Here is a 25,000-nt window from a genome sequence, read left to right as displayed (position 1 = left end):
ATTTTTGCAGCCCTCTTCATTTTTCGCCTCCATCCCTCTCTTACCCTTCCCTTCCGTCTCTCTGCCTTCCCTCTGTCACCCTCAACTCTGTTCCCTGTCCTGCCAGCTGCGGATGGAGTCACACGTGGGAGCAGGGTGGCTGACCAGCCGGGTTGCCTAGGCCCTGACCCCTAGTTCTGGCCTTGACGTGAATGCAATAAAATGCAACTCTTAATGCACATGAGTACAACCACGAAGAATAGAATGGAATCAAAAGGCCTTAAACCTGCATACCAAGCATGCATAAAATCACGCCTGTGTGTAAGAGCCTTAGGTTAGGGCCAAACAATAGAAGAATCCGCTCCACTGCTCCTGCCTGCACCCGAAAGCATAGTCTCCACTTGGGTGCAGGCCTGCACAGCATTGAGATTTTGCAACATTTTTCATTTCTTGCTGAAAATCCGCTCTGCCTACCGAAAAAGAAGGGGAGCAGCCGGGCAGTGGATTCTCCAACTGCAAGCAATATGCATTGTCTGGCCCTAGCCTAAAGGTGAATAAAATTGCCCCCTAACTGTGTCAACTCCTAACCCATATTAATGTAGACATCTGTAAATCTACATACATTTTATCCAGATCTAAAAACACATTCTTCATTCAAAACAAGAAAGGGATCTTAGTTAATTTCTTTCATGTTGACCAAGTGAGCTATGGAACAAATGTAAGCAGGAAACAAAGATTCCCACCTGCCCTTCATTTTCTTGTCATCTTGCTGCTCCCTCACCTTTTCTTCTGCTGCCTGAAAGGGTGGCTGGGGGGGAGGGAAGGACCCTGCTCACAGCCTACAGTGCTGCCTTTGGGGGATGGAGATCCCTCTGCCACAAAAAGTACATCAGCCCTAACATTTTAGTTATTGGTTTTAGATGTGTATTTTTTTCACCCAATCTGTGAACACTGCCAATATTTGCAGAATATAAACACAGTTGAGAAAATCATGCATTGCCATTTTTCCACCAGCATTGTGCAACCACATTTCCCAACTTTCAACTGCTAGTTTTTCCCTGTGTCAGATTAAGTTTAAAAGGCAGGAAATAGGAATCCTACCATGGGCTTTGCATATACAATGTGTTCTAACTTGTCTGGGCGTTTTTTCACTAAGTAACATTGGGCAGCACTTCCCTTGCAGTGAACACGGCTGCAGGCTAAACATTTCTGTAACCGTTATCCTTATTGGCTGCAGATAGGACCTGTAAGTGTGGGAGGGGAACATTCTAGGGCTCTTTATAAAATGTGAATAGGTTAGAAAGCAGCTTTCCATTGTAAGAAACCATAAGTAAACTTGGCAATATGGCTGGTAAGTGTGTGCATAGTCTCCGACAGACTGGCTTCAGATTACAAGTAAGGCGAAGCAAAATGTTCTTAACTATGTGCCTACATTTCAGGACTCTGTCTTACTATGCTGTTTATGATTGTCACCAGTTCATATTCCCTGGAAGTTTCAACTAAAGGTAAGTGTCCTCTTTTTTTTCAATTATATTTTTTTCTTTCATTTTATGCTACATTTCAGTTGCCTTAATTTCTTGCACGTGGAAAAAGTACAAAAACCTTTAATGAATGCATAAAAAGGGCACAGAGAAGAGGCATATTTTTATCCTCCTGTTAAGGAAAATGTCTTGGGGTGGGGGGACCTGCAGCAGTGTCATATCTGAAGTTTTTCACCCTGCAAAGAATCCAGGCGGTGCTCTCAGAGTCTTCCATTGATTTCAGTTATTTATAGAGGTGTACTTTTATCTTCTTTTGCCTTTGTTGAATGCTTGTAAAGTATATTAGATAACTTCAAGTTGTAACTTGCACACCGCACATCTGAAAAGTACTGTATAACAATGCTTTGAAAACAGCACAATGCAATACAATACTCTAAATCCTTTGTACAACAAGGGATAGAAAAGGCAACTTACTGTTAAAAACAGATGCTGGTATCTATTCCATATTGCAGTTTCTGATTTGATCAGCTTGCTTTGTTTTCCTTGAATTTTATGCTTTATACATTTTTTTACTTACTGTTAGGCAGATAAGGACTTTGCATCCTACACTGTAAAGCCAAACACATTGGTACTTATATCTAGGGCTTGTTTACAAAGCAAGTGCAGTGTGCAATCTGCCATGTTCTCTTACCCATAGTAACTGTGGAACCATAAAAAGAAGTTTGTGCCACAAGTAAATGCGTCCGCTGGTGAATTGCATAAATTGCTGATGATTTCTATATCAATAAAGAAGCAAATTGCATAATTTCTGGTTGATGTGCAAGACATTTCCTGGATTAGCATGCAATTCAATAGGTTTAGGTTACTTGTTTATGTTGGTGCAATATGGGAAGGGATCTCTGACAGTAACAATTTATCAAGGCAGTTGTTCCAGTACTTACTCATGTCTGGATTTCCAGTACAGGTATGGAACCTGCTATCTAGAATGCTCGGGAACTGGGGTTTTCCTGGATAACGGATCTTTCTGTAATTTGGATCTTCATACCTTAAGTCTGCTAGAAAATCATGTAAACATTAAATAAACCCAATAGGTTGGTTCTGCTTTCAGTAAGGATTAACTATATCTTAGTTTGGATCAAGTACAGGGTACTGTTTTATTATTACAGAGAAAAAAGAAATACTTTTTTAAAATTTGGATGGAGCTTATGGGAGACATCCGTTGCGTAATTTGGATAAGGGATCCCTTACCTGTACTTTGCTTGCACTTTATTCAATAAAATGAAAACATTTGGCACAAGGTCTGTGAACTGTATTTAAAGGACCAGAACAGTGCAGAATCGTCAAATACAGGTAGAATTTACCACCTGGGCTGATCGATGATGATATCTAATGATATCTTCTGCCAAAATCGGTCAGCTTGTCTTCTACCATACACACACCTAATATCGTACGAAAATTAGTTTCAAAGGATAATATCTGTACTTCTATGGCCACCTTAAGTCAATGGAGCTGTTGTGGAGTTTCACAGCATTTTGCAGCAAAACATCACTAAACATGTACTTTCAGACGAGGAGACTTGGTTTCAGGCTTTGTTGCCGCCTGTTTGGTTTATTTAAAAATGCTGAATACTAAAATTGCTTTAAACTATAGCAGTAGGCAATAGGGTATATTTATCAAAAAATTAAGTTAGAGATCGCCACAGTCCTCTAGAGGGAAATTCCACCACTTTCCATTTATTTCTATGGGATTTTTGAAAGATTATTTATTAATGGGTAAAAGTAATAGTTCATCTACCTTTAAAAAAAAAAGTGATAGTTCATCATTTGATAAATACGTCTTTCAAAATCCCATAGAAATTTAATGAGAGTGGCGTAATTTCAATCTAGCGGACTGTGGCGATCTCTAACTTCACTCTTTGATAAATATACCCATATGAGTGTACTATAGCATGAAATACCTAAAGCTTTCTCTTAGAGATGTGTTTGTAATAAAGGATCTTTTACTGATGACTGTCCATGGGATCTCTGAGTTTCTGCCATATATGCTCAGTATGGTTGATCTTTTTCAGATGTAGGTCTGTACTATGTGCAGTTTTCTACTGTTTTCTTAAGATCTAGAGTACATTAGTATAGAAATAGGAATCTATATAGTTATATATGTGAATATATATATATATATATATATATATATATATATATATATATATATATATATATATATATATATATATATATATATATATATATATATATATATATACTGAGGATTATTTGGAGGGGTTGAACTTCATGGACTTTGGTCTTTTATCAACCCAACTTAGCTATGTAACCAGTGGAGTAACTAGATATTACTGGGCCCCACAGCAAATTATTTTTCAGGCCTCCAAAATGTTTAGAGATTGACTTGTTTTACCAATATTTATTGAAACTGTATATGAATTAGGGCCTCATGGGGCCCTTATACTTCATGGCCCCCCTGCAGCCACAGGGTCTGCTTCCTCTATATTTATACCCCTGTATGTAACTATGTATATAGTAGCATAGTGTACTCAATGTAATTGTTAATCTTATAGATAAAAGTGCTGTCAACAGTTTAAAATTATCCAAGCTGCTCTCCTCTCCCAGAATTCTCAGACAGCCGTTGTCAGCTGTAGAGCTGAAAATTGAATAAGCTCCATAAACAAATTCTAAAACTAGTTCATCACTGTAATGAGACAAAGTAGCAAGCTGCTTCTTATTAATAAATGTTAGAGGGATTTGTAATATTAAACAGAACAGATGCTTCATGACCTGTGAAAGCCTGGTTAATAGGAGAGATGGAACAAATCCTAGTACGAATAAACACATCAGGAGACTCATACACAGAATGGCTGATAAAAGAAAAACCTGGGTAGGACAGCAGCCTATGGAATAAATATATATACACATACATGCAGGTATGGGATCCGTTATTTAGAAATGCATTATCCAGAAAGCTATGAAGTTCTGTTCCTCTAATCTATGGGGGGTGGCCTCTGGTACATTTTTCGTTTTTTATGGAAAAAAAGATCCCCTGCTATGTGTCTATAATACCCTCTAAAATAATTGTAAAAAGTAATATTGTTCCCATTGCAAGAGTCTTTTCTCCAGAGAAAACAACCCCAAGTTTAGCAGTCTCCGTTTAACCAGTGTAGTTGCACATCTCTGCACTCTCTCTGGCTCATTATTATACTTATTAAGGACTGGAGCCCAAAACTGCACTGCATACTCAAGGGGAGGCCTTACGTGAGACGGATCCTGCAAGGACCCGTGGGTTTGCCAGATAAATGATCTTCCTGTAATAGGGATCTCCATGCATTGTCAACTTGAAATTAAATATGAATTTAACCAATTAGAATTGTTTTGCCTCTAATAAGGATTAGTTCTATCTTAGTTGGAATCAAGTACAATGTACTGTTTTATTATTCCAGAAAAAAATTACATTTTAAAAAATCTGAATTATTTTAATAAAATAATTTGGAGCTTTTCTGGGTTACCGGGTAACAGATCCCATACTTGAACTGAAAATAGCAGTGTCTGGGTATAGGATTGTCCAATGTCATTTATAATAAATATATATATGCTGTTTTATGAAATATATTTTTATATATAAAACCTGCAATGTTCATGGGTTTTTCTTTAAGCAGTAGCCAGCAGTATTGCTGACATATGTTTGCTTTTTCTCAGGCAGAAGCAGAAACAATAGAAAACTGATGTATAAGCAAACTTCTGGTGTTACTGAAATAAAATAAAGTAGTAAAATGAGGAATAAAAAAATAAAGAAAAAAACTATTTATAGTTTGTTAGTTCTAAAGTTTTACGTTTCTCCTAATGTACAGGTATGGGATCAGTTATCCGAATTATGGAAAGGTAGTCTCCTATAGACTCCATGTTATCCAGATAATGTAAATTTTTAAAAATGATTTGAAAAATCATTTACATTTTGTCTCTAATAATAAAACAGTAGCTTGTACTTGCTCCCAACTGACATATAATAAAACCTAATTGGAGGCAAAACCAGAATATTGGGTTAACATGACATCTGTTATCCGAAAAAACCCAGGTCCTGAGCATTCTGGTCCCATACCTATAATTAACTTATATGCACACATGGGGAAAAAAAAAGTTAATTTGGTGACACCACTCAGAATTTAGGTGTGGGTGGAACTTGGAGCAATTACTGTCTGGGCTGAAAGCATAGAAAACTCTGAACATAAATAAGCAGCAATTATAGTCCAACTTCCCAGGTCTGGGAGGAAACTGCAAATGATGTCATCCCGCAGGGGCCCCATTCTGTTCCACTTCCACTAAAATTGTGAAGGATGTTTTCAAGAGTTATTCTCATGATTCAGTTGAGTAGGATACTTATATTTTGACATTGGCAAATAATATTATATAATTAGAGATAAGCCATTAGGCTCCCTGAATCTAAATAACATATAGTGGAGTATACATAGTATACATATACCTATCCTATACTACAGATGATTAAATTAAATGTATTCAAATAGCAGAGTATCTACATGATCTCACTTATGTAGTCATTTAAAAGTAATATGTTGCAGCTTAGACACCAATTTGTTGCAGATTTTCTTATTACGCTGCACATAAGCACTGAACACAGGTGGAATTGGTTGTTTAGTCCGGCGCTAAGGTAAGGTAAAGTTTGCTTTATTTAAAGAGGTGGTTATTCTCTAAGTAAAATTTTAGTATGTTATAAATTTTTTAGAATTTTAAGCAAAGTTTCAATTGGCTTTCATTTCATTCTCTAATGGGTGGGTCACTGACCCCATCTACAAAAACAAATGCTCTATAAGGCTACAAATGTATTGTTATTACTATGTTTTGTTATTCATATTCTAATCTCTTATTACAATGGAGTGTTGCAAGGAGAATGTGTACCATAGCAACCAGATTGCTGAACTTGCAAACCAAGGAGATGTGCTGAATAAAAAGCGAAATAACTCAAAAAACACAAATAATTAAAAAATGAAAAACGACAGAAATTGTCTCGGAATATCACTCTCTATTTCAAACTAAAAGTTAATTTAAAGGTGAACAACCCCTTTAAGGTTGCACCTTAGAGAGAGATTTCCAGTTTGCCATAGATATCATGGGAAAATGCAAGCAACTCAGCCTAGACCTCAGCAAACAAAATGATAGGCCTCCACATATTTCATATTAGGAACAATTTCCAAAATGCTCCTGACTGCTAAATAGACCATAATCTTTCTAAACAATTACTTTATGGACAAAAGAACTGAAAGGGAAGTTTTAAATGTCTTTAAAGGTGCTTAGTGAACCTGGCTTACTATTTCTGTGAAATTATGAGAAATGCCCACAGACTGGGACATTCATTGGGATAGTAGAGATTATGGCTATATATAATATTTCTTCATCATCTCAATTTTGTCATTTAATATAGATGTGGCATTCATAGAGCTAATGGGAAGTAAAGGTGGGCATATAGTCGTATAATAATTTTATATGTATATATTATATAGTGAATAAAGTATCCCCTCTTGTAAATTATAAGGATATTATAAGTTACCGGGGAGTTTCAAGACCATATAAAAACACAAGTGGTTTTATACAGGTCATGGAACTCCGAGGTAACTTCTAATATGCTCATATTTTGCAACTGGGGGTACTTTATTTATTATAATACACTGGTTTCAGTGAGTCATGTGACAGAAATGACATCAGAACTCACCGTTTATAACTGATGACATCAGAACTCACCGTTTATAAGGATATAATTTACAAGATATTCATGGCTTTTGTGTATATATATATATATATATATATATATATATATATATATATATATATATATATATATATATAATATATATTAAGAGAAACACTGGGAAATGGGTTAATGCAGTTTATCTTGCAATAGGGAAAAATCCAGTGTTTTATTTTCCTATTTTTCAGCTTAAGTAAAAGCTGGTTTATGGAGTCCCTGGAGTTAATGGTTTAGAGTGGGTGAGTAGGCAGCTCCAGGTATGTTGGGTTCCCAGACAGGTAGATGTATGGTGATTAGGCTGCAACAGTGCAGGCAGGGGTTGGTTCCCTAAGGAAAGGAGCCCTTGGTGAAATTTGGAGCTGCTGCTTTGTCTGATCTCACTGCCATGTAAGTCTGAAAAATGTATTTTTTGCATTTTGCTTTGTAAGGGATTGGGGCACAAAGCCCTTGTCCTGGGTTAGTTAAGGGAAAACAACTCTGTATAAGAGCTGGACAGGCTTAGGATTTTGGAAGAGCCTCCATTAAATTGGCTGATCCTAAACATTCTGGAAAACAGGTCCCATATGGTACAGGTATGGGATCCTTTATCCGGAAACCCATTATCCAGAAAGTTCTGAATTACAGAAAGGTTGTCTCCCATAGACTCCATTATAATCAAATAATCCAAACTTTTAAGAAGGATTTCCTTTTTTTCTTTAATAATGAAACAGTACCTTGAACTTAATTCAAACTAATATATAATTAATCCTTATTGGAAACAAACCCAGTCTATTGGGTTTCTTTAATGCTTAAACATTTTCTAGTAGACTTAAGGTATGAAGATCCAAATTATGGAAAGATCCATTAGCCGGAAACCCCCAGGTCCCAACCATTCTGGATAAAGGGTCCCATACCTGTACAACATTTCTGCCCTACAAGAGCTAATTTATAGTAGAGGAAAAACTTTTCCAGTTTAGCCACAGGACTAAGCATTCATCATAATCCCAGTTCATGGAGCATTGTTGGAAGAAGCCTAAAGAGATAAACAAATCTTCTTTACTGCATTAACCCACTATGGGAGACAAGGCAGCTCACTCTGACCCAGAACATACAGTTCTTAGGAATGTAAATGAGTTCAAAGACAGTACCAGACACCAAAGAAGATATAGGAGATAACACAAGCACCTCCACAAATATGCACACAGCTTACCCCAACAGCAGACCAGTGTCTTAAAGCACTATACTATTTTAGCCACCTGAGATCCCATTAGTGTCAATTTCAGAGTCACTTTTTGAGATGCTAGACAGACACTAAACATATTTTATTTTAATCTATGCCAGATTACTTTAACAGATGAACAGGGAATCCATAATATGGTGGACACTTCCACATATCCTCAGAAAATGGCATTACCACCATGGACAAACATCATTACAGTCACCAGTCTCAAGTTTGGGGGCAATCTTTTCATCTCTGACTTGTCAGGGAATATGGTCAAAAATGCAGATCAGTATTCTATAAACACTATTCTTGGACTCAGCAGCTGATACTACAGTCCGACAATGCTTCATAGTTACAGTAGTAGTAGTAGTAGTAGTGGAGCACAAATTTGGGAAGCAGACAATTTAAAGATTTAAAGGGCAGTACACACCTATAGATGGCCTTTAAATTCAAGTTAAGAGCAAATGGTTTTTTATTCATCCAGAAGACTACAGTCAAATTGTAGGCAGGCGGGGGCAGCCACACATAGAAATGTTAGCCTCCAGCAACCCAGTACCGAAGTATTGTGCCAGGTCACATGATCCAGAAGCCTCATACATAGATGTCTTGGTGATGGCTCAACAGTATTCACATTTTGATGGCTTGCTATACTTAAAGAGTAAAAAGGCAAAGTTATACTTATAGTACCAAATGGAAAACAAAAACATGTATCTTTAAACAGGCTATTGAGCAACAACTAATCTTAAGGTAGCCCACTAAAGCAATATCCAACTATAAGTCAGAGAGAGCATTCTGAGCATTCTTGGTAGGGTGCCATCAGACAGGTTCCATGTTGAATAGGGTTGCCCCAACAACTAAATGTAGCAAAGCCCGGTGGCTACAAGACTCTTAATCAAGCATACACATTAAAAAGGCCCTGCAATCCTTTCTCATTCCTCTGTTAAGAATGAAGTGGTTGCTGTATAAAACAGTATTGAAAAGAGAAAAAGACTGGCATGCATTGTGCAAAAATAAGTTGCCATGGGAAAAAAAGTTTGCGGTCACTGTGAAAAACGGCTTTTAACTTTAATTCACTTTGCTATTTTCGCTGCTTCGTGAATTAATTTGCACAGCCAAACGGGACAGATCCACCTATAAGATCAGATTTTCAGGGCAGCCACTTGGAGCTCCCATCTTTGTTCACTTTTGTAGATAACACATCTTCTACTCAGCTTCAGATGCTTTTGGCAGTAAGATGCTCATTGATAATCAGAAACATTTCACTAGAGCAGATGGTACCGAGGGTCGGAATTTTTCTGGCCTATATGGGGAGGGCTGATAATGGAAGCCAGTGTTAGCCACTCCCTATTTTTTTATATTTATATATTTTTATTTTCAAAGTGAAGGTTGACATCATTCGTGTGTGCTGACCGGGAACACCCCGGGGCACAGTTTTCATTGTCACAGATAGTGCTGATACATACATAAGGTAAACAAGAAAGCATATCCATCAAATTGTCAACCAAAAGGGAAAGGGAGTAAAAAATAAAAGGAAAAAAGGAAACATGAATGCAAGTTATAAGAGAAAAAGAGCTGTTGGTTAGAATGGCATGGCTCAACATCACAACCCGTAACAGAAAGGTCTAAGTTAACAAGCCTTGAGAAATTTGTCAGCAGGAGAGCCAGAGGGACCAGGTTTTCTTAAAAGCCTTGGATTGGCCGGTTTCGATGCTTGTTAGTCTTTCCATTAATAGTAGATTGTCCAATCTTTTTTTCACCTCTCGTATTTCCAGGGTGTTCGTTTTCCAGGCTTTTGCTATCGTTTGCTTGGCTGCGGAAAAGATATAAGTGATCATTCGTCTGGAGTATTTATTGCCACCCGGTATATGTTTGTTTAGTAGGGCTTCAGCCGGGTTTTTAGGGAGAGTGAGTCCCGTGACGCTGGTAATTAGAGTATATACCCAAATCCAGAAACGGGTTGCCACAGGGCAGTTCCACCATGTGTGGAGAAATGAGCCGGATTGGTTACAGGCTCTGAAGAATAACTTGGAGGATGTAGGATACCATCTCGCAATCTTCTCCGGGACCAGGTACCATTGGTGCAGCACCTTCTGGGAGGTCTCCTGTATTAGAACGTTGACTGAGCACTTGATGGTATTTTTAAAGATGTCTGACCAAGTATCCTCATCCAGACATTGCCTCAGATCCTTTTCCCAATATTGGACGAACTTCAATGTTTTTATAGGAGTGATATGGATCAAATTATCATATAGGTACGACAATGCTCCTTTGGTGGAGACCAAATGTAGGCAAAGTCTTTTGAAAGCCGTCGGAGGGGGGAAAGCATTTCCCCCTTGTTGAGATTTTATGAAGTGCTCGATCTGTTGGTATCGTAACCATTCCCCCTGAGGAGCCTTGTATGTTTTCTGAAGTTGGGAAAACGACAATATTTTGTTAGACCGTGTGAGGCAGTAGATTGTCGACAGATGAGACTGTTCCCACCAAGCGAAAGCTTTAGATGACTTACCAGGGGGGAAGTCAACATTGTTAAGAAAAGAGGTAGCCGGTTTATGCGGAGAGTATAGGCCGTAGGTGTTTTTCGTGTGGGCCCACACTTTCATGGAATGCGCCACTACAAGGTTATTCGGGACTTTGTTAGTAGAGTTTGTAATCCATAGTATATTCCGTAAATTAACCTCCTGGAGAGAGTGTTGTTCAATGTGAACCCACAACGGGGTATCGTATTGCTGATGCCAGGAGACTATTTGAGACATTGAGCAGCAAAAAAGTAACATTTCCAGTTCGGAATTCCAAGGCCCCCTTTGTACCGACTGCAGCAAGCTGTAGAGAAATTTAATCTGGCTCTCCTACCGTTCCATACAAACTTGTTAAAAGCCTTTTGTAACGTGTCAATCAAACCTCTTGGAGGGTAGGTTGGCAAAGTGTGGAAAACATACAACAGAAGTGGGAGAGCAGACATTTTCAAGGCCGTAACCCTCCCCAACCACGACAGGTTAAGTTTACACCAGGATGTTGTCATGGCTAATACTTTATGACCAATTTTAGTGTAATTGTCTGAGGCCAGAGTAGATAAGTGGGAAGATATCAGTGTCCCTAAATATTTAATGGTTTTTGGCTGCCATTGGAATTCAAAGTTTATTTCCAGGAGCTTCCTTTGATGGTCAGGGAGGCAGATGTTCAGTGCCTCTGATTTGGAGGAGTTCACCACTAGGCCGGACAGTTTAGCATATGTGGAAAGTGTATCATACAGAAAGGGCAGGGAAGTCATGGGCTTGGTCAGGGTCAAAATAATATCACCGGCATATAAGGCACATTTATTTTCTGTCTCCCCCACTGTCACCCCCGAAATTTTGTTATTAGCTCTAATGGCTTGTGCAAGCGGCTCAATCGCTAAGGTGAACAGCAGGGGAGACAAGGGACATCCCTGTCTAGTGCCTCTCAGTATAGGGAACTCTGTGGAACTGAAGCCCATATAGTTGACTCTTGAGCCACTCCCTATTTTTAAACCACATTCATGTTACCACAAGAACATGTCCACATTAATTGTGGTAGCACACCAAAAAAACAAATGGTTGGTGTTCACTGCAGGGATATCACTTATCACCCCTCTTAAAAGTGTCAGGGGACAGATAATTCTTTTGGGACTAAATACTACAATACTAAAGTGTTGTAAAGCAGCATTCAAGAAGGCAAAAAATGGAAACTTAAGAAATTGATACTAGTATCATTAGTAAAAAGGTGTGGGTTGAATCCATTTAAAAAAAATAGTAGATATCTTGGTAACGGGATTCTGAAAAAGCAAAGGTGCGTAATCTGTTATATTCCTCAACCCACACAATAAAGGACCAATTGTGTAAAGCACATATGACTCCGCTTTGGTTACAGGACATGGTACTTAACAGTTTAAGCAAAGTTAATGTGAGCAAGGGCCCAGTGTATCATAGAATAAACACTCAAGTACAGTTTTAGCCAGGCCATTTTTTTTAATTTCTCCAAAATTAAATTAAACTTTAATTTCTGATGTACTGTATTATCTGAAAATAACTAAACTGAAAAAAAGTTTAAAAGCTGAAGTCTTGCCATCGTAATACATTACAGCAGTCCCAACCAGTAACTCACAAGCAACATGTTGTTCACCAACCCCTAGGGTGTTGCTCTCTTTGTCTGTTAAAGCAGGACATTTTTTAATTTCCATCTTAGAGGCAACTTTTGGTTGCTTAAAACAAGTGTAATGCCAAACAGAGCCCCCTGTAGCCTGCTAGCCTCCACATAGGGGTTACCAGCAAATCACAGCCCTTACTGGGCACCTCCAGGGAACTTTTGCATGCTTGTGTTGCTCCCCAACTCTTTTTACTCTTGAATGTTGCTCACAGGTTAAAAAAAAAAAAAGGTTGGGGACCCACAGGGCATCCACTCATATTAGATAGGAGGTTTGATTTGATGATGAGAAATGTTTTTGCAAGAGAGTTTAGTTGTCTATTTAAAAAAGTTATAAAATAGAAAGTTATGGAAAGAGGTATACAAATATACAGAAAATGATCACATGGGGTTGTTTCTGGCTTTTATCTGTTAGGTAGGTTTCAGTTAGACAAATAGACAACTTGATTGACACATTTCTGTCTTCAACCTTTATTCATTATAAATATGTTATGGTAAAAGCCCATTTGGGGTGCTTACCCATGTTAGCATTGTTTCTTTAGATTGCAATTTACTTTGGAAGACCCTTAGGGGCAAATTTATTCAAATTAGAGTGGGTTTTCTAATTTTTCTGCAGATTTATTGATTTTCAGAATAAAGGTTTTTTAGAAATTCAATTTTAAAAAAAAGTCTATTAAACTCAACAGCAACAAAAACTTTGACAAAGTTTTATTTAAAAAAAAACATATTTGCAAAAAAGAAATCTGCCCCTAATGATAGATACCTAAACAGGAAGTACATAGGAAGAGCTTGGGTTCCCACCTGTTCGGTTTTGACCCAAACTACTTTATCTTTGGTTTTTAGCTTTGTGATACCTGAACAATAATCTGCCCAATAAATGAAAAACATTTAAATATTAAGATACTCAACTCAACAATCAATCAAAAATAAATTGTTTTTCTAATATAGTATTGCTGTATTTCAGAGCTTTCTGTATAACTAGTTACAGAAATTGGAATTTTTATAAAGAAATCAAAGGATTGGGCTTACTCCTCCAGCAGAATATAGATAGAAATAGGGCTGCCTCCCATGTGGTTTTGAGCTGGACATTTCAGTTTTTCAAAGGTTTGTCTGTTCAAAACGTTCTGTCCAGTTTAAAACATTGAGAAAACTGGAGAGAAATCCAGTCATTTGTATCTAAGTGATGCAGTAACCCTTCCCCCTACATCATAACTCCTTCAACATCATTGTACCCTTTTATGACATCATAATGCCCACCACAACATCTCTGCCCAATCCCATTTGTTTGGATTTAGCTGCTGGCAAATGTGGCAACCATAGAAAGAGCTAAAAGCCTTGTAATAGACGCATAAAAATGCCTATAACTGTATATTTGCCGAAATGCTCCGACTACTTTGAGTCATTCAGTCATGCATCAATTAATTTTTTTTTGGGTTTAGTTTGCCTTTAAGAAGGCATCCTATGTAATTCAATTCACTGGATAACTAGCGTGCATGTCTTTTTGCCCAAATAAATAACATTACATGCAGTCAGTGTTGTGTATCATTTGCCAGTTACTTCCCAATTATGGAACTTACTTTTTATGCACAAACTCGAGACAATACCATACTTCCAGGTGATTTATAAATATGTTTAAGCAGTGGACAATGTACAGACCTCCGATGCACTCTACTAACAATACTGATCTGTTCCATTTATCTGTGGAATCTAAGTTATTCCATGTATCTGTTCACCTCCTCATAGAAGGGAACATCGATAACATACAGTATGCTTTTACATACAAGAATTGCACACCCTGCTGCTTAATTGTTAATTTTTTTTATACTATCACTATATACTATCATTTGATATTTGCTTTACAATGCCCTTTTTATTCTGCTTTACTGATTGCTTGTTTTGCTAACCTCTTTGTACTTATATATATATGTTTTTGTTGGCTAAGTTCAACATTAAGTGCATATTTTTCAGTCTCAAAGCTAAAATTTATATTAAACCATAGGGTTTTTGTTTAGTCTTTACTTGTTTATATGATATAATGCAGGGATCCCCAACCTTTAGAACCCGTGAGCAACATTCAGAAGTAAAAGAAGTTGAGGAGCAACACTAGCATGAAAAATGTTCTTAGGATGCCAAATAAGTGCTGTGATTGGCCATTTAGTAGCCCCTATGTGGATTGTCAACCCACATTGAGGCTCTGTTTGACAGTATACTTGGTTTTTATACAACCAAAACTTGCCTCCAAGCCTGGAATTCAAAAATAAGCACCTGCTTTGAGGCCACTGGGAGCAACATCCAAGGGGTTGGAGAGCAACATGTTGCTCACGAGCTACTGGTTGGGGATCACTGATATAATGCATTGTCATAGTGATCATATCCTATGTTGATCTGTTTGACCTGTAAGCAAACTATATTAGGTCTAAGGTGTCTAGTTTTAAACTTGCAAACAATTTTAGTTTTTCAAAATTTGAATTACTACTGAAATGAGTGTGAGGTCTGTAGCCACTGAGGCAAGCAATTCTGATTCCAAGCTGAGACTGATGGCTATATATCTCTGCCGTTGCAGGTCGAGGGGAGGTTGTATTTGGATTCACTAATTTAGAGAGCTCAATTACCAGGTGCAGCTTTTTCCTGCCCCTGGTAATTTGCAGGCTGCTGAAGCCTAAGGCGAGTTTCTCGACTCTTCTCATTGGTGCAGCGCCCCTGTATCTCTGTTTTCAAGCTTCAATAGAAATAATTAAGCATGTTGTATTGTATGTCTTGTTTATGAGCTCTTTTGGTTAGCATATTTATTAATTTTTTTCAGCATTTTCAGGGAATACAAAAATTTCTACTTGAAGTTTAAGAAAGTTCTGGGCAGCAGTTTAACTAACTGGCGCCATGTTTTTTTCTCTGTCTTCGCCAATATGGCGGCCGTGCTTATTGCGTGCATACCACACACTTTCTTGTGCACTCTCGATCACTGGCGTAACTATAGAGGAAGCAGGGAGGGGGGTGGGTAAAAGGGGGGGCTCAGATCACAGGGTCGGATTCCTCTATAGTGTTGAAATCCCCCCTCCCAGATCGCCTCCTTTCCTGCCAGATATAGATACTAGCTTGGAGTTCTGCACATGTACTGGTTGCCTGCTAGATTCAAATGCGCAGATTTGTGGCCATGGTCTTGGTCCTGTCTGCTGCTTTATGGGTAAGCGGAAATTAACTAGTTGGTGCTATTTTTGGAAACCAGCTTGTAGTGCATGAAAATAAATGCAGTTACAGGTAACTCATGAGATCTTAAAGTAGAAGGAAAGCTTACTCCATATTCTTTGCAGGAAGTGTGCTGAATCAGTAAGGTATTTTTTGTTATAGGCATTTGTATAGTTAAAATCTACCTTCCTAAGTCTCTTAGTTCCATTCATCATGGGGCTGGAGTACTGGTAACCTGTTGCGCATGCGACTCCATAACATCATCAATCAAGGAAGCAAAGCAGCGCTTATAGGTGGAATGCGGCTGTGCTATAATGTTAGAACAGAAAATGCTGCCTCGGGCAATGGGAGGATGGAATGTAAAGAATTTGGTGACGTCAACCTAGTGCAGCCGGCAGGTTTTCAACAGAACAGCATACGGAGTGAAGGGAAGCACCAATAGGAGAAACAGTTAGTGATCTGAAAACTGTATATAGATGCAGTTAGAATGTACAACACTTTAATTTAACCTTTGCTTGTCCTTTAATAATGTATTGTAGCTAGGTTTTTCATTTAAGATATAATGTTTTTGGTCTTTCCTTGTCCTTTAAGGAGGTTTTGAGAGTCTTTCGAGAGCATTTTAAAAGCCCTAGTTAAACTATTGTGGAGCAGATTCCACTATGTTGGGATCGGAAAGGTGTTATGTACACCTTTGATGTTAGTATAGCACTAGTCTAGTATGCAAATTCAGGAGATGACTTTTGACACACCACAATGGTTTAAATCACTGTCTCCTGTCAGTGCAGCATCTGAGTATCTGATTTTTATTTTGGAAATTACATCATGTAGCTCATTTAATGCTCTACAGCAGGAATCCCCAACTTTTTTTTACCCATAAACCACATTCAAATGTAAAGATGGTAGGGGAGGAACACAAGCATGAAAATAGTTTCCGGGGTGCCAAATAAGGGCTATCAGGTAGCCTTATGGAATGGCAGCAAACAGGAGGATCTATTTTCAGATAAGTCTGTTTTTTATGTAACCAAACCTTGCCTCCAAGCCTGGAATTAAACAATAAGCTTTAAGGCCACTGGGAGCAACATCCAAGGGATTGTGAGCAACATGTTTCTTGCAAGCGACTGATTGGGGCTCTACAGTATGTTTTCAGTAATTATATTGGATTTCTAGAAGCTACTAATTGCCAATAACATCCTAAATTTTCACCCCTAGGAACTTTTTGCATGATTATGTTGCTCTCAACTTTTTAACATTTAAATGTGGCTCACAGCTAAAAAAGGTCCCCTGTGATAAATGCTTCTAAATATCCCATAGGAATGATCAGAAAGTGGGTGCATTTCAGTGGTGAGCTGTAATCTCACATACCATGATAATTCTGCCCCTTAGCTTTATATGGTCTTTACAAGCATAGGACTGAGCATATGATTAAAGGGGACCCGTCACCCAAGAAAATTATTCAAAATCCTATTTTATCACATTAGTCAAGCAAAATGAGCTTTAATTACACTTTATAAACTATTTGAATCATATTTCCTGGGAATTCATAATTATAGCAAGCAGACAGGAGCCATTTTGTGGACACTGTTATTAAGACAAGCCTTGCATCATCTCAGAATCTTGTTTGTGCACCAGAATGGGGGACCCGATGTCCATCCCCATGCACTGGCTAAACGGTGAAGAGAATGGGGGAATGTGTGGAGAGCACTAACATCTAGGAAGTGCTGAATGGAAAGTAATTGTCTGCCCCGCTTCTATGCCCAAGGCATAGAGGAGGGGAAGACAATATTTGATTGACAGCTGAGATTTTTTGAATGAGCTTACAACAGCTATGAATGCTTTAATAAAAAATAGAAACTGGATTTCATGTTCAATTTGAAAAGGATTTTTATTAAAACAGCTTTTTGTGTCTGGGTGACAAGTCCACTTTAAGTCCTGCTGTAGGACAAATCTGCTGTGCAGGTCTTTTAATTTGTTTCCAGGGATTGTACATTCGTTAGGAGAATTATAGACAGAGACAGTCTTCCCTTCCTAACCAGCTGCTTTGCCAGTTGTTAATCTACCTCGCCTACCTCTTTTTGTTTTACGATCATGAGTATGATTTTTTGTATTGTATGGGTGCAATCTGGAGTGGTGGACAATGTATATGTGGCAGCAAGAGCAGCAATCTGAAGTGGTATTATTTTTGGTGGTGACAGCTCTGTTGATAGGGGGATGATAAAGTCTGGGGTATCTAGCCTTTTACTATTGTCATCGGTGAAGATGATATCTGCGAAGTTGGGTGCAACTTGTTTACATAGGGCAGTCAGGTCCCTCTTCCACTATTCTATTTTTGCAGTTGCTGCCAGTATAATTGGCTGAAGTGGTAGTGACGTGAAGGGTAGTGTCACTCCTTTTGCAGTGACAATGTGAAAACTTCACAGGGGGTTGGTTTGGGCAGTGCCACCCCCCAGTATAAAGCGTGTTCTTGCTGACTGTACTGACCCATAAGGTGGCACAGAAGAGGAGAGTATCATTTGATCTTGTATGTGCTTGAAGATGGAATGGCCCACATACATCATGTACATCTTCCCCCATCAGTTGCCTGTTTAGCCATCTGCAAAATAAGGTTAGGACTGTTGAATCACCTTGCCCATTGGGGCCTTCTGTTGGATACAAGCCCCAGGCCAGAAGTGCCATCTTGGGGGAAAAACTCAGACTTTTTCTTAGAGCACTTCCATAACATGTAAATTAGTCTTGGCACTGTCAACCACTTCAAATAGCAACACATATTATACTTCTATTTGTGTTTGGATAATACCCACCTCCTTGGATTTTAATTTCTACTCTCATCTTTATTAACATCATTTAATGTAATTGCATTTTTGTATTTATATTTGATTATTGTATTAATTCCCATCCCATAAATGTATTGTTTTAAAATATAGTGTTGCATCGTGCTTTTTAAATTAAAAAAAAAATGCATATACACACTTGTAAACATTAGAGTGTTTTTCCCCTTTTGTACTCTATTTACATATGAAAAATAAGATTCAGTTCTGGATTCAGCCAAATTCTCCATGAAAGATTCGGGATTGGCACCCTATAGGCCAATCAGCATTAGCTGTGACTGGCACCATCACAATTCTGGGACAAATTGGTTCCTGTGATGGGCTGTCTGGAATGCAATGTGATTGGCCCAATCTGAAAGCTGCCATTGTGGTCAATTAAAACAAAGAGGGATTTACAATGTGTAGCTAGGGTTGCCAACTGTCTGGATTTGACACAGACATAGACAGCCCAGCTTTCAGAAGGGCTGCCTGGGTCAAAACAGTCTACCCGTTTTTCCAAAAAAAGAAAACCAGGCAGGATCTCCTCTGATATGACGATCAGCTTATTGCTGATCGCATGTCATAGCCCCACCCATGTGACATAGCACACTCCTTCTGCAACGTCGCTGACCCACCCAGTGATGTCATGGCATGCCCCCTGCCGGATCGTGAGCTGCACAAAGGTGGCAACCCTATGGGGCACATTTACTTAGCTCGAGTGAAGGATTAGAATGAAAAAAACTTTGAATTTCAAAGGTTTTTTTTGGCTACTTCGACCATCGAATTGGCTACTTCGACCTTCGACTACGACTTCGAACAATTCAAACTAAAAATCGTTTGACTATTCGACCATTCGATAGTCGAAATACTGTCTCTTTAAAAAAAACTTTGACTACCTACTTTGCCACCTAAAACCTACCGAGCACCAATGTTAGCCTATGGGGACCTTCCCCATAAGCTTTCCTAGCAATTTCTGATCGAAGGAAAATTGTTCGATCGATGGATTAAAATCCTTCGAATCGATTTTTCCTTCGATCGAACTAAATGCGGTAAATCCTTCGACTTCGATATTCGAAGTTGAAGGATTTTACTTTGATGGTCGAATATCGAGGGTTAATTAACCCTTTGATATTCAACCCTCAGTAAATGTGCCCCTAAGTGTAGCTCTGTGTGCAAAATGCCAAAAAAAAGGAGCAAACCATAATTTTTACAGTTTATACCCTGCATTGCACCCTGGGTACAGGTCTTTGGGTTCCAGTTTGCTTACCCCATGAATACATTGCTGCTTGCATTCAGAATTCATGAAGAGCACTGCAAATGTTATCATAAAAAATGCAAGCACTGAATATCATCACAAACTTAATTCCAACCAACCCAGTTTAAACCTTCTGGCTTTAAGTAACAATGTTATTCAATGCCCATTAAAACCTCTTTGCTTATGCTCCCCCAGCTGTGTTTAAAGATAATACAAAGGGGGCTGTTTATCTGCTCTCCCATTCATTCTCTTTATTTAATTTCTGCGGTAGGGAGACTGCTTTATCTAAATACACATTTAAACATAACCTCTTAAAAACCAGGACTTCCTTTTTCTAACTTCGCCTTCCCACCTCCCTTTTTCCAAAGGAATGTATAACCAAGACACTGACACTTAAATGTTACTTTAAACAAAAATATGTTTGTGGTGCCAGACTGTAATGGCCATCAATATCCAGTATCAGTGTAGGCAGCAATGCTTTAGCACACATAGCATAGACAAACTATATAGCCTTACTGCTTTATTAGTTTCAAGATTGGACAAACTTTCTTTGAAACTTCATTTTTGCAGTTACACAATGAAATGCTTTCAGTGATGTGCAAACCTATGTACTTTTGGTCAATATGCTCACGAAACATTTTAAGAACTCTTAGCAAATTCTGATCAACATTTTTTCATTCTGTGATTTAGAATGCACAGAGACCTCAACCCTCAGTATATTACACACTTCTGGAAGTGTTGGTGCTAATTCAGAAGACCACTGACCTGCAGAGTGGCCAATAATACAATAGAAAAAAATTCAGTAGCACACCAATTAATTGCAATGGTGCAAAAATGTTGTTTTATTTAGCCTATATACACATGCAACATTTTGGCTACCCCTGGGCCCTTTATCAAGCCTGATAAAACAACAAATAAAACAACGTTTTGCACCATTGCAATTAATTAGTGTGCTAGTGAAGTTCTCTCTGTAAGTAAGAATGTTACATATAGAAAAATTAATATTGGATATTTATGGATTCATCTATTTTTCTTATCTAATGGGGGCTGCTGTGCAGGGTATTAAATTTATCAGAAAGAAAACCTTAATTGATTACTGGTGAACTCGGAAATTACAATGTATTTAGTATCTACCTTTGCACCTTCCTAGTAAAAGTCTGTGTCCAGGCACAGAAACACCAGAAGAGCCTCAAGGGCAAAATAATTAAAGCATCACAAACTTTTCCAAAGACAATGCAACCAGCATGTAGGCCCCAGTCTATGAAAAACCAATGCATTGATAGCAATAGATTAAGCACACTAACCCTAGATCTGCTAGTAACATCACTGCAGATATAGACAATGAGCATATGAACCACAGGAACGTCTGTAAAATCATTGCAGAATGATATGCCAAGTAAGATCACTGCTTAAAATTCAAAGATCAAAAGCATTACCTAACCCAGAATTGTACAAGCAAAATCAAATTTTTCTCCTGCCGTCTTTCTGCTCTCATGCTGCTTGTCCCACATTTCCTCATTAATATCTGAAACATGAGCATAACAATTAAAGTTAGCAATGCGTTCCACAGAGGAATGCACAACCATCTTTACATTTATTTTCTGACTCCTTCCAAAGGAGAGAACGAGTTTAGAGACTGAGCGGAAAAAACAAAGCACCCAGGGGCATGAGCAGATGCTCTGGACAATTGCCCTGTAATCTGCCCTTCTAACTTACCGTATGCTGCCAAGCAACCTCCTGGTGGGAACCCAAACCACTCCTCTCCCTGCCCGGCAGATACTGACCCATAATGGGAAAAAACAAAGGAGCACCATCACGTTTCCAGGGCCACTGTACTTAAGTTTAATGAGCTAAAGCTTGACTTTAACATTATTTAACCTCAGAACCTAGGGGAACATACAAAGCACAGAAGTGCATACCTGACTTGGAGGACATGGAGGAACATGCCTGGAAGATTACTGCTTTAAAAGCCAAATCAGTTGATTTGGAAAATCGCCTGAGGCAGAACAATATCTGAATAGTGGGCATTCCTGAACAGGCAGAGGGCAAACACATGGAACTGTCTGTTGAAGGCTGTCTTATTCAATCATTTGGTAGGGATCCATTTTCTCCATGCTTCATGGTAGAGCAAGCTCACAAAGTTCCCAGTAAAACCCTGCCTATTGGTGCCCCACTGCCAGGGCCAGAACTAGGGGTAGGCAGAGTACTCACGTGCCTAGGGCTCAAAGCTGGGGGGGGCTTCAGGCACGCACCTTCTATGCCACCTACATAGCTGGACCCCTCTCTTCCCAACTGGCTGTCCTCTCTCCCAGTCATTTTGAGATTCCACTTTAATTTACACATGCACACACGGTAACCAACTCATGTTTTCGCCCAGTTGGCTGTGTGTCTGGCCAGGTTGCCTAGGGGGCCTGGCCCGGCTTTGTCCGCAGCATCTAATCATAGCAGGGAATCAGGAACATGTTCCAATCAATATGAAATCCACAGATGATCCATATTCCCAGATTCTTTTATGGAAGTGCACAACCAACAGCTCAAATTCTCTACCGTGAGCGAAAAGCTACAACTACCATATTCCATGCCCCTTTTCTGCCAACAGGTTGTGAAATTTTTTTCACTTCACCTGAAGCAATGTTCCCTCTCATTTTTTCTTGGCCGTGTACGAAAAAAGTTTTTAGAATAGTTAACACAAAAAACTGATGTGAGCACATCAAAATTGTGTTTTCACAGAAAATTCTTTGTGCGCACCACAAATTAATGTGTGCACTGGCCTCACAATTTGTGTGTGCAAACAGCTTAGAGGGAACAGTGACCTGAGGATACATTAAAAAATGTGTGGAAGCTAAAGGTGCACCTCCACCACCTCATCCACCAGGAAGGTCCAGTTCACCAAATGCCACCCAGAAAGGCACCTGACAGGGGGCACAGTATCCTTATGTCTGCCTTAATATAATGCAGAGCCAAGCAGCGTCCTTATAAAGAAACAGCAGCTTTTCAGCACACTGCAATTTACTTTATTTGCTACTACCTCTGAACCAATGAACTGATCTTGTTGACCCCTTATTCCCCTCCAACTGGACAAAAAACCCAGACAAATCTGCATGTCTCCCTATGTCACCCCTATTGTTTTCAAAAGTAATAGAACCTCTAGTTTCTCTTGAAACATAATAATTCAGACAGGGGTCTCCAACTAGGACCTATTACTGTAACAGTGACAATGTATGCTGATGACGCTGTCCGGTTTCTTGATAACCCTTACTTAGCCGTTGCATAATTAATAAACACAAAATATTATGGTGTATCATGCCTTCCTTCAATGGTCCCATACACTTAAATATCTGGGGGTCCATATTCATAAAGATCTTGAAAAATGACTAGATGTCAACCTCACACCTTTACAGACCCTAAATGAAAATAAGATTAGAGTAATATTTTCTGATATTGCTTGGTAGAATAAACTTATGTAAAATTATGCTACTTCTAAAATTGACATACTTGTTATGTCAAGTTCCTAATTTTACCCAGGGGATTCTTTCACAAATTCAACTCTCTGTTAACCACACTCTCTTGCTGCCAAGGACAGTGCTGGTAACATTACAACATCTCTGTGACATGGGAGGCTTGGCTGCCCCCAATCTGTTTTGGATTTTTTTTTCACTATCTTGCCACTAAATTGGTGAATGCCTGGCAGTGGGATACCACGTCCACCCAAAATGCAGCAACCAACCTAAAAACCCAGATAGCTGGTTAATATGAGGCCTTGTGGAATCTATTATATTGTGGTACTACTGAACAAACCTGGGGATCCTATCTTTCTTAAACTATATGAAAAATGCGTAAGGGACATAAACCTTATACATCTGAACAGCCCTGATGTTTGCCCAAAATGCACTTATTCAACCGTTTATAACATCCACCTAGTCTGGCAAAGCCCAACTATTATTCGGTTTTGGTCATGTACAACAGGGGAAATCAGCAATCTCCTCACACTTGTACCTCTAGACCAGTGGTCCCCAACCAGTGGCTCTTGAGCAACATGTTGTTCTCTGATCTCTTGGATGTTGCTCCCAGTGACCACAAAGCAGGTGCTTTTTTTCCCTAGCTTAAAGGCAAGTTTTAGTTGCATAAAAACCATCTGGAAGCCCCAGTAAATTTCTGCATGCTTATGTTGCTCTCCAACATTATTTTACACTTGAATGTGGCTCATAGGTAAAAAATGTTGGGGACTTCTGCTCTTGCCTGCCTTGTTACTAAACCAGGTAGAGGACACAGCTGCCACCACAGCCAAACACACTTTATTATGTTCGCTATGTATCCAAAAAAAGGCTGATAACCCTTAAATGGAAATTGGATCAACCACACCAAAAAAAGGCATTTGATCGATTGGTTCCCTCACCCCCCAACTAACATCTACTGTACGTAGAGGCTATCCAAATACTTTGGCAAAAATATGTTCCCCTTGGATAACAGAACATATTCCCTGCTTGGTGCCTCAAAATGTACTGAGCCCAATGAACAGCCCCAGATCTTCCCCTTAAAGGAGAAGGAAATTTTAAAACTAAGTAAGCCTTATCAGAAAGGCCCATCTAAATATACCAGTAAACCCCCAAAGTAATGCTGCTCTGAGTCCCCTGTAAAAAGAAACATCACATTTCTTTCCTTCTATTGTGTACTCATGGGCTTCTGTATCAGACTTCCTGTTTTCAGCTTAAACCTCATTGCCCTGGGCAAGAGCATGCTCAGTTTGCTCCTCTTCCCCCACCCCTCCCTTCTCTACTGTAATCTGAGCCCAGAGCAGGGAGACTCAGGCAGGAAGTGATGTCACACCATGTTAATACTGCAGCTCCTATTCTAAACAAACAGAGAGTTTCTAGAGCTTTTTACTCAGGTATGGTAAAACATTCTACAGAATAAATATAGCATTCTAGCTTGCACTATTGCAGCTAATCTATTGGCAATAAAATCCCTCCGTAGCTTTCCTTCTCCTTTAAACACCTCCCTCGGGAAATGACAGTTATACAAAAGAGACCGAACATGACACTCCTGAGGTCCGCTGCACTACTCTACAAATTTAGGTCAGTGCTGTTGGATGGGGCATGTATTCTTTTTGAACACTATGCGGGGTGGGAGGGCAATTGTAGAAGACAAACGGGGGCTTTTAGCTGTAAGGGGG

The 25,000-nt window shown here is 39.0% G+C and overlaps 1 protein-coding gene across 1 annotated transcript in view; it reads left to right on the top strand.

The window, feature by feature from the left end:
• The first annotated feature begins 1,282 nt into the window (after positions 1-1,282).
• Positions 1,283-25,000, top strand: part of ptgs1.S (prostaglandin-endoperoxide synthase 1 S homeolog) — a 52,785-nt gene continuing 29,067 nt past the window's right edge. Inside the window, 2 exon segments of the mRNA NM_001097920.1 lie at positions 1,283-1,330; positions 1,419-1,484. Of these exon segments, the coding sequence (NP_001091389.1) occupies positions 1,324-1,330; positions 1,419-1,484 (73 nt within the window). The 5' untranslated portion in view covers positions 1,283-1,323.

Source organism: Xenopus laevis, chromosome 8S (assembly GCF_017654675.1).
Source record: "Xenopus laevis strain J_2021 chromosome 8S, Xenopus_laevis_v10.1, whole genome shotgun sequence".
NCBI lineage: Eukaryota > Metazoa > Chordata > Amphibia > Anura > Pipidae > Xenopus > Xenopus laevis.
This window is presented reverse-complemented; position numbering and strand designations above follow the sequence as displayed.